The sequence below is a fragment of the Corvus brachyrhynchos genome, unplaced genomic scaffold (genome assembly GCF_000691975.1).
Source record: "Corvus brachyrhynchos isolate BGI_N302 unplaced genomic scaffold, ASM69197v1 scaffold187, whole genome shotgun sequence".
Classification (NCBI taxonomy): domain Eukaryota; kingdom Metazoa; phylum Chordata; class Aves; order Passeriformes; family Corvidae; genus Corvus; species Corvus brachyrhynchos.
This window is the reverse complement of record NW_008239050.1, coordinates 365,593-379,098: the sequence shown is the minus strand read 5'-3', so window position 1 is coordinate 379,098 and position 13,506 is coordinate 365,593. Positions and strand designations below refer to the sequence as shown.

General features: G+C 41.6%; 1 protein-coding gene across 2 annotated transcripts in view; it reads right to left on the bottom strand.

The window, feature by feature from the left end:
* Positions 1 to 13,506, bottom strand: part of WISP1 (WNT1 inducible signaling pathway protein 1) — a 35,002-nt gene that overhangs the window by 2,054 nt on the left and 19,442 nt on the right. For both annotated transcript variants that reach the window (XM_017739063.1, XM_008637490.2), the window contains 2 exons: positions 5,302 to 5,581; positions 1,299 to 1,556 (listed from right to left, as the gene is read on the bottom strand). In XM_017739063.1, coding sequence (XP_017594552.1) covers positions 1,299 to 1,556; positions 5,302 to 5,581 — 538 coding nt within the window. The remainder of the gene's footprint in view (positions 1 to 1,298; positions 1,557 to 5,301; positions 5,582 to 13,506) is intronic.

Genomic DNA, 13,506 nt, shown 5'->3' with positions numbered 1-13,506 from the left:
ATTTAGCTTGCTCACTGTTATATTTATTATTATATTAATTATTATATTAAACGTAATAAATGCTAGTCTGACTTCTATAAGACTTCTTACAGGAGAAAAGTCAGGAAAGCAAAGTGGTATTTTGCCCATTTTGGGACACAGGCCATGAGGACATGAGGCCAGTTTCAGTAGTACATATTTTGAATCTGGACCCACCTCACATTTCAGAGCTATCAGAAACAGAGAATCAAGGGCTAAACTCTGGTGGTTTTAACTCACAAAATGAAGAGAGAGGCTTTCTTTTGTGCAACAAAAGTACAGACCAAGGTTTGGGAAAGAACTCTTACCACCAAGGAACCAAAATCTTTGTTTACAACAACCGTCCTACCTCTCCTTGAGCTCTGCTTTTGTGAGATGGTCTAAAATATGGAGCTAATGTGGCTGGATGGATTCACTACAGTGCATCACAGGGCATTTTGATGATAAATTTAAGACATATGGCAAGCTGAGTCCATCTTAAGCATTTGAGACCATGCTTGAGGCAAATGATACCACTTCTGTGCAGTGGACTATGTGATCGTTACTATAAATGTGAGTGTGAGGAAAGAAAGTTTAATGATGTCATCAGTTCAGAACTGATGAAAAGCTACACTACCAGAAAGACAATTTAGCCCAACTCACAGTGAAACTTCCACACAATAACTGCCTTCAGGGTGCTGTGTAAGTTTGAGGCTCCTAAGATACAGGGGCTTTAAAATTGCACTACAATAGCAATATAACCCAGACATAAAGCCTCAGTCCCAAATTAAACTGAATCCATTCTCTCTCCCAGAGAGTCCAAACTGAGGGGGAAAAAAAAAAAAATGAAGAGTTAAAAAGGACTTGTGACATCTTCAGAGTTCCAGCAGATGTGTCCTTCAAACAGGGCTTTGGCACACAGAATTCCAGAATGGTTGCATGAGAGTGTTTGATGAATATCATACTCATAGGCTCATGGAATGGTTTGGGTTGGAAAGGACCTTAAAGATCCTCTCAATTCAACTCCCCTGCCATGGACAGCCACCCACTAGATCAGGTTGCTCAGGGCCCCATCCAGCCTGGCCTTGAACAGGGAAGGGGCATCCATATCCATATTGTTGCTAAGGAGTTCTAGCACACCACTGGTGCTTGCCTGTCCTGTGCTTCAGCACATGCTGTGTGGGAGGCCCTGTGTCCCTCACAAAGATTAGACACCTGACAGGTCTGGCAGTACAAGCTGATACTTTGCTTGTAGACTCCGCCAGATGGCAAAGGAGAGATCTGCCTCACTCCCACCGTACCTGCAGAGGAGATGTGACGCGGAGATGTCTTCCTGATTTTCCTGGAGTCATCACAAATCCACTGCTCACAGCACTTCCCTGCCATCTTTATCAGCTTGGGGTTTGGGCACCAGACAAGCGGAGGACGTGAGTTTGTGCACATGGGAACACAGCCCACAGCCCCATTAATGCACGTGCAGTTGTATTTGCAGTTGGGCTGAAACGTCTCCCCATTCTTATACCTGACTCCATTGAGGACACATCCTACACCAACAATCTCTGAAAAGAAAGAAAAAGAGAGAAAAACACACAGAGCACCATTAAACTAATGCTGGCAACAAACAGCTCCAATGTGTTCCTTTACCAAGCTGATCCCTGGGCTGGCAGTGCTGCGAGGAGATGTGTTCAGCCTGATGCTGAGCCAGGGGTAGTCATAACATCTAGGAAACAGCTTCCATTCTAAATCACAGCAAAAACAAGAGAACCTTTTAATGCTTCAATTAAAAAATAAGTTAGAAAATAAACAAGTTTTATCCACAAATTCTTACTTAAAAAAAAGCAAAAAATATTTAATGGCACAGTGGTAGGAATTATTCATGGAGGAGCAATCAAAGTAGTTTAAAAATGTATTGAGTGAAATTTGAGGTTTTCAGAGACATAAGAGGGGACTTCATGGAGTTGCACACATGACACAGCTGTTCACAACACCTGTGTATGTCTGAAGCAGAAGGGGAGGACAAACAAGGTAGCAAAGGAGCACCTAAATGGCACTGGATTCCTACATTTAGAAAACTGGATCTTACGCGGTTTATCACAGAGCAGTTTTCCTGGAAAATGAGGTACACATTATAAAGCCATAAAAATAAATATTTGATGTATTTTTTTTTATAAAATCCCTAAGAATGTCAAGCCTTTTGATTGCCCATGAAAAGGAATCACACAGCAGCTTTTTTTGTTCGTTTGTTTTGTTTCAAATTATGGACAGTTATTTGGAAATGGTGGCTTCCAATGGAAAATTCAAACTTCAGTTTCTTGTTTGGTCACATGGAGGCAGTGCACACACACTGGTTGGGTTGCTTATGTTTTGAGTCTGGTCAGAAATGGAGCTGCTTCCGGAAAACACAAATTGAAATGCTGGATTAAAATTCTGCAAAGGCTTCCTATTTTTAGAATGAGCTGAATGAAAACATCAAGCACAAATCCTTTCTTCTGCACAAAAATGAAAGCTGCTGGAATTTGAAGCACAGATCTAGATCTCCAGTTCATGGTCACCTCCAGTCTTTGTAATGCTTAAGCCTTTGTACTGAAAAGTTATCACTCAGTGCTGGAGCTGGGCCTGAGAATTCAGAGAGACTTCTAGTTATGCACAGATTATGAGAGTCCAAGAAAATGCAGTATCTCCTGGTGTTTTCCTATGAGCATATTCCTCCTGGATTATGTTAACTCAGTCTCCTGCAGGTCTCATAAACCCAGAGGTTAACCATGAGAATATCCCCAAACATAGACAGTGGGGCTGCTGAATTCCTTCACGCAGAACCTCCCTGAGTCTGCATCAAAATAAAGCGATTTGGAGGCACATCCCTATTCCCAGCCCAACATGCACAACACCTGCCTCACCCCCTAGGCCTGTGCTCAGCACCCTGCTGCCTCTGCTCTGGTGCAGAGAAAAGCCAACAAGAAAAGCAGAGTTGCAGTGACTCCCAGCAGGTTTCCTATTTGCTGTCTGGGAGGTTAGATCCTGGGACACACCTCAATATGTCAGTCCAGATACAGCCTGAATTTCCCCCAGTTTGACCGCATTACCTTTCCCAACACCAGTCCCTAACTCTTTCAGCATCTTTAGTTTCCATAAATTATATTGTCTGTAGCCCTTCACGCCCTGTATTCTCTAGATCTAGCTGAAGGGACCCATGTGCAAACATTGTACTCACAGCAGTTAGTCCCCAACAACACCCAGCACAGGACTCCCACTCACAGGAGCTTTCAGTCACCAGGTCAGGATAGAAGCTGGTGGGCTCAGAGTGGGGTGATGCAGCCTATCTGTGGCCCAGGGTATAAAAAAACATGTCAGCAGACCCTGTCATGTGCATCTACCTGGGTGTTGAAAACAAGGGATAGGCCACAGGTTTCTCTGGCACTCAGAGACAACCTGCTTCACATCCTCGCCATGGAAAGACCTTTCTCTTCTTCCCCTCAGCTGTGCACACCATAACACCCCTCACCAAATAACCATAAATGTCAAATAATGGGGTACATTGTCATGGCAGTAGGGAAGTGAAAGCACAGACTGGGAATCCCTCCAAACCTCACTGGAAAAGCTGGGAGTCAATCTTCCTTCATCACAGTGCTGCTGCCACAGGCACACTGAGTGCCTGTGATGTGTGGGAGGACTGCAAAAAACCAAGAGATATCCAACTAAAAAAACAACTATTTAAAATAAATAAACAAATGCAAAGCAACATGAAGACCTTTAAAGAGGCCTAGGAAGGCTGATAGCTTTGAGACAACATCCAGCCTGTTTTCCTCTCCCAGCACAGGGCCAGCTGTAACGATGTCATTCTTGACAATGTTTGTCTAACCTGCTCTTACAGACCTCCCATGGATGTTCTACACACACTCCAGACAATACATTTGAATGATCTCATATCCTCTTTTCTTAACCTTAATCTTTTCTAATCTTGAAAATCACTGTTTAAGCTTACAGCTCCTAGCACGTAACTTCTCTTGTTGTTATTTTGCATGTATGCTACAAAAAAATCTGGTTAGACTCCACCTTTTGCATGCTTGCTTTTTTTTTTTTTTTTTTTTTTTTTTAAATGGCTGAGCCAGTGCAAAGACAAGGTCATTTCTTACTGGACTTCTCACCCTTCTGCTGAGGAAGAGCAATGCCTAGTATCATTTCTCTGAGAATCTGCCAGCTGCCCTGAACCTCTTAACTCCTCAGACCTGCCCCCTGTGTAACCTCTGCTCATATTCTAAGTTTATTGAAGCCCACAGTTTGCAATTCTTTTCCTCTTCTGTGGATCAGTTATTCTGTCTGTCCATCTCAGTCAGCTCTCATCCAGGTTTCCTTTCACCTTTACATTTTCTTTTAGATCATTTGGTGCTATGTTCCAGCCCAGAAGACCCTCCAGCTACATGGCTTTTTCCTGTTTATGAACCTAAAGCCGTGACCATATGTTCTAAAAACCTACTAAAAAGTAGCCTTTCCGATCAGCAATCTGTGTGGTTGTACTCATGATCCTTCTGCTTTTAATCATTCCTAGAGTAATGATTTTCAATAATTTCTGACTTTTATGAGAGGGTCAGATTCCCCCTCATGTTTTGGAACTCAGAACAAGTGAATATACTCTCAACACACAAAACACTACCTAATTTCTTTTTGCACTTCTTCTTGAAAAGCATTCCAGTCATATGGAACCAAGATTTTGTTATGGCAGGCAGGAAGAAATCCTTCTGCCTCATAGCAGCTAACCTGACTGTAACCATTGTAAAATCAGGGCTTAGACCTCAATTTGTAACTGACAAGCTCCGATAGGAGATAGTTCATTCCTGACCATCTTGACAGGGTATTCTACAGACCACATGCTATCCTTCCAAGCTATCCACTATAGGGAGCTAGCCAAAAATGTCCCCTTAATGCCATGGTTTTCATGCAGGTGCCCATATTGCTTGTTTTTAAATCCAGCTGCCCACCTATCCTTCCTTCATCCCCAACCCAGTACAGCACCTTCTCCTGTTACAGGGAGTACAGAATAATCTATTTGCATGTATGGAGACTTTCATATGCTGGTTGGTCTTTGCTCATGGCTGCAGCCAAATCAAAGATCAGGAATTCAGATGTCATTTCTCATCCAGCCAACTGCCCTGAGAACAAAGATGGCTACAAGGGAATGAAAGGTGATGCACGGAGGAGCTGATGACCGTGCAGCCAGGTCTCTAATGAGATAAATCTCAGCCCCTGCTCAGACCGACAGGAGGTGCCAGTGTATATCTAAGTCAAAAATATATGTACATCACTTACGTGCACATACTCCTATTTCGTACCTAGGTCTGTCTCCACTGTAGTCACAGTACAAGCCCCTGTGGAAGTCACAGGTGTCGGCCTCAGTGCAGCTCTCTCCACGCTGCTTGGCACACGTCTTGCAGCAGTCACAGCCGTCTGTGACCAGGCTGATGCCGACCGCGCACCGGGGTGGGGACTTGGGGCACTCGCAGGGCCACTTGCAGTACTGAGTCCGTGTGTAGGTCTCTGTCGTGGCCAGGACAGTGCTGGTCATGGTGAGGGAGGTCTGGGCAGTGGCCTGCAAATAAAGAAACACAGCTTGGAAAGTGCCACAGAGAAATGGAGGCTGAAAACCCTGTGGTGCTTAGTCCTCAGCTGACTGAAAAAACTCAGACAAACCAGCCTGCAAGTCAATTCAAAACTTGATAATCAGATAAAAAACCTGTTCAAGGTTGGTCAAGGTAGAAAAGGGATATCATGTAACACAGTGATCCAATTCCAGGTCACTATTACTGAGATCGTGGAGTACTGGGACACTGTAGTTTATATCAAAACCCACAGAAGGTAGAGGCTCGTTACATTCTGCACTGTTAAACTCTGGGTTGCTCTGCAGAGCAAACTCTGGATGACATTTAACAACACCAGAGACATTTGTGGTGCAGGAAGGGTGAAAATCAGCCCAGTGACAAAGTAAAGATTTCACTTTTCCAAGAGGATCACTGCACAGAAAACCCATGCTATACATGGGGGTCAAGCAGGGCACAGTATCTCAGGCAGAGAAACAAATGGAGTTATTCACATTCTGTCAGCAGCAGATGGAACATGGCACTGCTTGGGCACATGTGGTCTAGAAGCCCTTTCTAGTGCTGCAAAAAATAAGTGTGTAACCTCAAAAGCTTCAGACAAAGAAAGTCAGGCTCTAGAAATTGCCAAGGAAATTCCATCCATTGCTGCCTTCGTTGTACTGTACTTTATATCCCCTGTGTTTTGTCCTCTTTGCAGTTTGTCTCAAACAAAAGGCTTTCCAACAACTCTCCATGAAGAAAATGCCTCACCCAGGAGTTTGTGGGAAAAAACATCCCCAAGAATTACAACCCCACAGCGGGTGAGCTACCCATCAGGATACCTCTGCAAAGACCCTTCACTGTTTTTTACAGTTTCTTTGTTAGCAGGCTTGGATTTTATTAAAGTACATTTCTAAACCCACTACTGTTGTATCTGAAGGTGTATTTAAATATCTTGATAATTGGTTGTCCTATATTTAGAACACTAAATTGTTAACACATTGCTAATCACTGCCAAATAGACAATGTGTTTGCTCTGGGCATAATTCCCAATTCCATTAAGGCCCCTTTTACAAACAGTTGGCCTGAAAGTTGGCTTAAAAACACCTTTAAACTCATGTTTAAACTAAAACATACCAATATAATTTACTCCCACTTTGAGGCTCCTTGATGCTGTCAGAGTTGTTAAAAGAGGAACATTCAGATTGATGAAAAGCCCTGGCCTTTTAATTGTAGGATTTTTCATTCCTCTCACAATAATTTGAGTAGGTGCAATAATCTGCCACTTGAGAAGAGAGGCCTCCTCAAGTGCAATAAACCTATTTACTCTGTTGCTGATCATTAAAAAAAGTGCTTAATAATCAGATCCAGATGCACAGACAAAAGTCACACAGCTATTGAAAGAGCTCATTGCCACAGCCCAACCCCGTAAGTAAATCCCTTCACCGTCCCTTGTTTCTATTGTCAACATGAGCAAGCAAACAGCTTCTCCCTGTGCAGATATGAAAGTGCCTGTGAGCCAACACACGTAGCAAAGAGGAGCCCTGATATTCCTGTGGGTTTAGTTAATATGTGAAGGACTGAGGATGAATTCTTGTAAAGGACTGAATAGCTAGGAGACATTTGGTGGCTTGTGAGAGACAGGAGTTTGGAGTATTTAACAGCCCCTCCTTAGGTCTGAAAGCTGAGCTGGCCAGCGAAGCCTTTCCAGTGTCCTTACAGAGAGGACCTGTTGTGGTTCTTGGATGTGCTGGCTGAAATCTCCAGTGGTGTGGCTGAGTCCATTGCAAGGACACAGTATGGGCTACATAGGCATCTTCAGATAATCAGTATGGACAGGGATTAAAGTACTATCACTCCTGGGTTTTACAAACAGGGAAGGCTGGAGTGATGGAATTGGCATCATGTCCTAGGCTCCATCACCACCTAAGCAAAACCCAGCCTTTGTAAATTGTTGTCCACCAGGCTCTTTAAAAGTGCATAACCTGTACAGCCTCCAAGCTCTCCTCTCTCCCCTCCTAAGTCCCTCAGACCTTTGCTATGGGAGAAAAAGTTCTGTAGATTTATAAAAGTATTGGCTTTCCCATTTCCATGGTCAGCTGTCATCACTGGAATACCTAAGTCTCTTTGGAAAAGTTATTCAGCCCTACTACTTCAATGTCCCAGAACATTTTAGAAAATAGACACTTCCTTATTAATGGTTAAGTCATCACGACTAATGCTTTCCACGAGTGCTATCAACAGGAAATCACACTGCAAGGGCCTTCCCCAATGGCCATTCTTCACTAGAAAAAAATGCCAAACAAACAAAAAAATATAATTTAAGGTTTCAGGAATTGTGTATTTATGGTCAATATGATGCATAGGAGGACAATGACTTTGTAAGAAATCTGAAATAAGAGCAAAGAGAAAATGAACACCAAAAGTCACAGTAGTGGGGATCTGACAAATTTGTTTTAAAATGTCAGAAAGATAAAAGAATATGCCTGTTAGGAAATTAATTTTCCCAAGTACTGGTAATTAACCTGTTTCATTTAATTATTCTTCAATCTTGGAGTCTACAGATTTGTTATCTTGGATGCCAAGGAGAAAATATTCCACCAAAATTATTCATGAGTTCTAATTTTTCTGCTTCTGGAAGTACAAACCCATTCTCATTAAAACAAGATGAAGCCTTTCTCACCCTGCCATGCCTGATAACTCTCTATTAAAGTCACTCCTGATTTATGCTTGGCAAACTTCAAAATTACTTTCTTTTTGCATCTGCAGAGCAGATTGCTAGCAACAATTTCTAGCTAATTTCTGTCTTCACATTCAAGAGGAGAGAAAGAGAAAATAAAAAATTACCCACTGTCTGCCATAGCCACAAACTGAGCATTTTTAATAGTCAGGAGTTTTACTATCCAGATTTCAAGATACAAAATGGATAGCAGCATTTCAGCAGCACATTCTTCCTACTGGCAAAGTATATTTTAAATCTGTCAAAAAATACTGCAATTGTAAGTACGTTTTAGTTTTGAAAACTGGAAAACCCAGGCTATGGTGTTGACACTAGTGTATATAGCCCAAACTACAAGCCAGGCAGATTTATTGCAGCACTTTTACATAATACATGAGGAGCCTCCATCTTAGCTTTAAAGCAGCAAAACATCACAATATACTCCTTTGCTTCTAGTTTTTACAGATGTTTAAAAATACATTCATGTGTACTGATTTTACTGTTTCAGTACTGCAAGATCTTCCTCTTAAAACCTTTTTCTTTCAAGTATTTTTCTCATCAGCTTGGTGAAAGTAGGGAGAAGCTATCCATGTTCTTCCCTTCCAGTTTATTGATGGGAAATGTTCAGAAAAGATGGTGACTTCTAAATTGGATTCCTCTGGCTATCAACAGAGCTGCAGAAATGGTTCCACGGTAGCAGAAACTTCAGTACTTTATCACCTCTTACTGTTTTCTCCTTGATGGTAATTTGATCTCAAAGGAGAACTTTTTAGTTCACTCAGAGCTGCCCAAGCTGTGTTTTGCAGGGAACATGCCATTGGGTGGACTACATTTAATTTCTCACAGCAGAACACATTAAGGAAATATTTTTAACCTACATTCCCGATACTGCCTTTCTGAGGAAATGCCAGATGTCATTAATGAAGGGATACGATGTGATCTGGATTATCCACTGTTCTCTATCTCTGACATATTTTCACAAGTGAAAATGATTAGTGAGGAAATTTTATTAAAACATTCTCCATACTACAAGGTCTGACAACGTCATCCTGTCACTGTTTAGAAATAACTCCAGATTTTGAGTTTGACTGTTCTAAACAGTGACACTGAAGTTAAAAACACAATTTTATGCAGACATTTTGGGATGCATCTCCTAGGAAAGGGTTGAGAATTTGTATGTAAAACATCTGCTTTCCCCTGGTTCCACCTACTGGCTGAACTATTGAGACAGCATGGGCAGAAATGCCTGTAGAGCCAATTCCAGTTCCAAGAACCACCCTAAATATTCCCATTACCCAAAATTGTTTTGAAGGCACCCCAGGAGATTCATGCACCTTCCCAGAGTTGCTAACACTAACCTGATGCAGCAGGTTCCCAGGGGAACACAGCATCTGGAGCTCAATAAATCAGTAAAAAATGAAAAGACAAAATGAAATATAAATAATCCATTAAATAAAGCCACATACCCTTTCATCCCTCAGTTGTATTTCTGGGCAAGCATAGAGATTTCTTAGTTTCATCCCAGAGCTGACAGAAGTTAAAAACTCATAATGCTTGTCAGAGAGATGGCAATGTAAAACAGGACCTGGCTTACATCAGTGGGCTTAAGTCAGGCCCTCAGGGTAGGAGTTTGCTCTTGATTTTGCTCAGCTGAAACTTCTGTGCTGAATATTTCTGAATATTTGCATTATTATTATACCAAAAACAGGTGGGTTAACAGAAAGCCAGTTCTTACAGGGAGATCAGCAGTAATCACAGTACCATCAGGACTTCCTTGCTGTTAAACTCTTGCAACAAATCCCTAAGTCCCCATGAATGCTCATAAACTGTCACAAGCTAATGCTAGGGACAAGTAGCATCAGGACAGAGATATAAATCAGATTCTACAGGACACGTAATTTAATGGTCAGAGGAAAATATGATTACTCAGGGCTCATCTTCCCCATGCATGAGGTTCTAGATACCTCATTAAAATGATCCCAGACATGAAATCTCCAGGACACATTGTGAAATATCAGACTCTGAACCCAGAAAATATACGACAGTTTTAAAGATGTCAGGTGCCAGCTGGATTTATTCTTGCTGTGCATGGTAGGTTGAGCAGAAAGGAACATTCTGCATGAAGCCAAACGTTCAATAGCCTAAGAAAATAAAATATCCCCAGTGAACCAACCATTATATGTCTGTGGATCCATGAATGATGAACAATCAGCTTCCCATAACTTTATTTTGGGAAATGTATCTGTGGGAAGAATGTAGACTATGTTTGGAATAATCTTTTCTAACTCAGTTTAGACAATTACAGAGTAAAGATTACATACATTCATCTCTTTGCCAAAAAATTGCTCATACTGGTAAACTCAGTGTGACCTCCCATTTTCTTCATATTTTTCCATGGAGTATTCAGAGGGGAGAAACTTCCCTGTTAGAAAGCAACCTGAAGTTTCATAACTGTGGCCCAGTAGAAGAAGCACTTACTTAGAATAGGGTGACCTAAAAATGTTTGGGCGTTATTAACAAATTGAAACTCCACAAACAGAGATATTAAACAGCACAATTTCTGTGCTCTAAGAGCATTTTAGTCTCGTGCTGCAATGAGCTCATCCCGTGAAACAAGCTTGAACTGGAGTCTGAAAAGTAACAGGGAACATCTGGAGGAGCAACGAGAAAAGTCTCCAGAAGGTACAAGCAGACAGACTTCAGTTATAGAAAAGGGAAAGTGTGCGTGGACCATGCAAGATCACAGAGTTAAAAACGATCCTAAAACTGCCCAGTACAAGATATTGATGTATCAGCCAAAAGCTGGGTAGCAAAATCAGTATCAGTTCCAGCCTCCAGACAAGATCAGACTGCTTTGGCAGAGGCTTTACTTTGCAAGGGGCCTTGTTCTGAAATTGCTTATCTCCTTTTCAGTCATGCCTTTGAAATCAAAAGGAAGATAGTTTTCATCTTCTTACTCTCTTGGGGACAGTCTTCCACACTGAGCATAAAAAGTAAAGAAAAATCAAAAAGCTCCACTTGTTTGTTCGTTTGGTTGATTGTGGCGTTTTTTTCCCCATGGCAAGAACAGCGCTGATTTCATTAAGTTCTTCAAAATTATCTTGGTTTTCATGACTTTTTTTAAAAAATCATGATTTTTTCATGATTTTTTAAAAAATAAAAATTTAAATCTGCATTTTCAAGTATCCTGAATTTTCTGTTTATGTTCCAATGAAGAGAATTTTGACTTAAAATGACTTTTCATTTTTAAATTTCAATGTTGTTTAAATTCTCTAATCTGAAGCAGTTTGCTCATCCTAGTATCTGATCTTCCCTAGAGTTGTTGATGAACTGATGAAGTCATGCATCCCTATTTCCCTTAAATAGCAACTTTCCCTCCATATCAAGTTTGCACAACTATTTCCCTCTAGCTCTGAATTTATGAGTTGGTCACTTTATTTTCCAACTATCAAAGTTCCTTACTCCTTGAAATCCCTACTAAGGGCTAGGTATTTGCTCTCATTTTGCAATTGTTAAGTAGTTTGTTTGGATGCAATATGGAAAATAATCTGTTCTTGGTGAGATATTAATAGATCAATTAATTCACTGGGCTACAGTCTTGAACCGTCACTTTAAAAGACGTATGATGGGAGCTGGCAGGGGATGACAACCAAGATGGTCAGAAAGAGAAAGGAGACACTGAGACACCTGGGCTGCTCTCATCCACTCTTCCCAGTGGTAGCAGGGGGCAAAACAATGGACAGCAACCACAAAATATAGCTGGGGAGGTTCTGAACACCAGGAAGGCAACTTCTTTACTAGCAGAGCAATGCACCACCAGGACAGGTCCTCCAGGGAGGCTCTGGATTCTCTGTCCTCACGTGTTGCACTCAGACCTCAAGAGGGCACGGACAACCAGCATTCCTGGCAGCCTGTGCATGCATACCTTGCCAAATCCACAGGTAGAAAATGCCCACAAACACAAACCACCAACAAGGCATCTTCACCAATTCAGTTCTGCATTGTGCTACCGAAAGTCTGCTTCTGGCTCAGGGAATAAAAACGGATCTATTTGTTAAATTGTGCATATAATGCAGACAGAAGAATTCTATTTTTTCAGGACCATCCCATCCCCTATCATAAGCCCAGCCAAAGAAAAGCTATTTGCCAGCTAATTATTATTTTATTTGATAACAGGAAAGCTACCATAAATCTGGTTTTGTAGCTGGAAGATTTCAAGATAACAGAAGGAAAAAGAAGCTGCTGCTACTGCTGCTTTAATGGCCCCTTTGGAACACATGGCATGCATGGCTTCATCCAAAAAACATAGCTGTCATTTGCCAGCGTTGTATCATTATATCAAAGCCACTTCAAGACTCTCAATGAAAGATGAGCAGTCTTTGCACTGCTACATCCCTGTGGTTAAGTTAAAAACAGATGGAAGCTACAACTTGTCTGAATAAACAGCAGTATTTCCAGATATTGAGTCCCACCATGAAAGGATATTTTGTGCCAAGCATGGCATATTTTGGTAATTGTGGCTCATAGTATGTTATGAGATCTGCTAGACAGAGAATACAGATGGAAGACATAGGTCAGCAACATCCCTAGGGCCAATAGAAGATGCCAGAGTTCTGCATACTCGAGGAGGACCTGAAACTAATCCAGAGTCTGACTGTAGAACATTATGATCCAGCTTGAAGTGGCATGCATTATCTTACCCCTTGACAGGCAAAATCATGGCAAAAGTCTCTTGTAGCATCTGAAGTGAGCTGGTTCTGTGTGTACAAAAGGATCAGTAAAGCAGCATTTGTACATTTGAAGCAAAGGCATCCACAGTATAGTGGTTGTTCACCTGATCTGGGTGTGGTCTGGCCATACTTCTGTGAGGAAAGCAGCTTCTCTTCACAGAATCATGGAATCCAAATGTTCAACCAGACTTTAACTAGTGCCTGAGGCTGTTTTTAGAAAACCAAATCAGGAAAGTAGTGAAACACACAGTGGGAGAGGAGTATCAGCAGATTTTATCTTACACCAAGCAGGGGAAAAGAATAATGGCAGTAGCACAGTTCTAATTACCAGCAAACCCCATCCACATGATTGCTGTGCTGTGCTTGCAAGGACAAGACTTGCACCTTGGTCTCCACCACAGCTCAGCTCAGCTTGTGATACTTTCACATCTGCACTGTGAAAAATTCAGCTGATATCCCCCACCATGAGTTTCTCTGAGAAAAAAAAAAA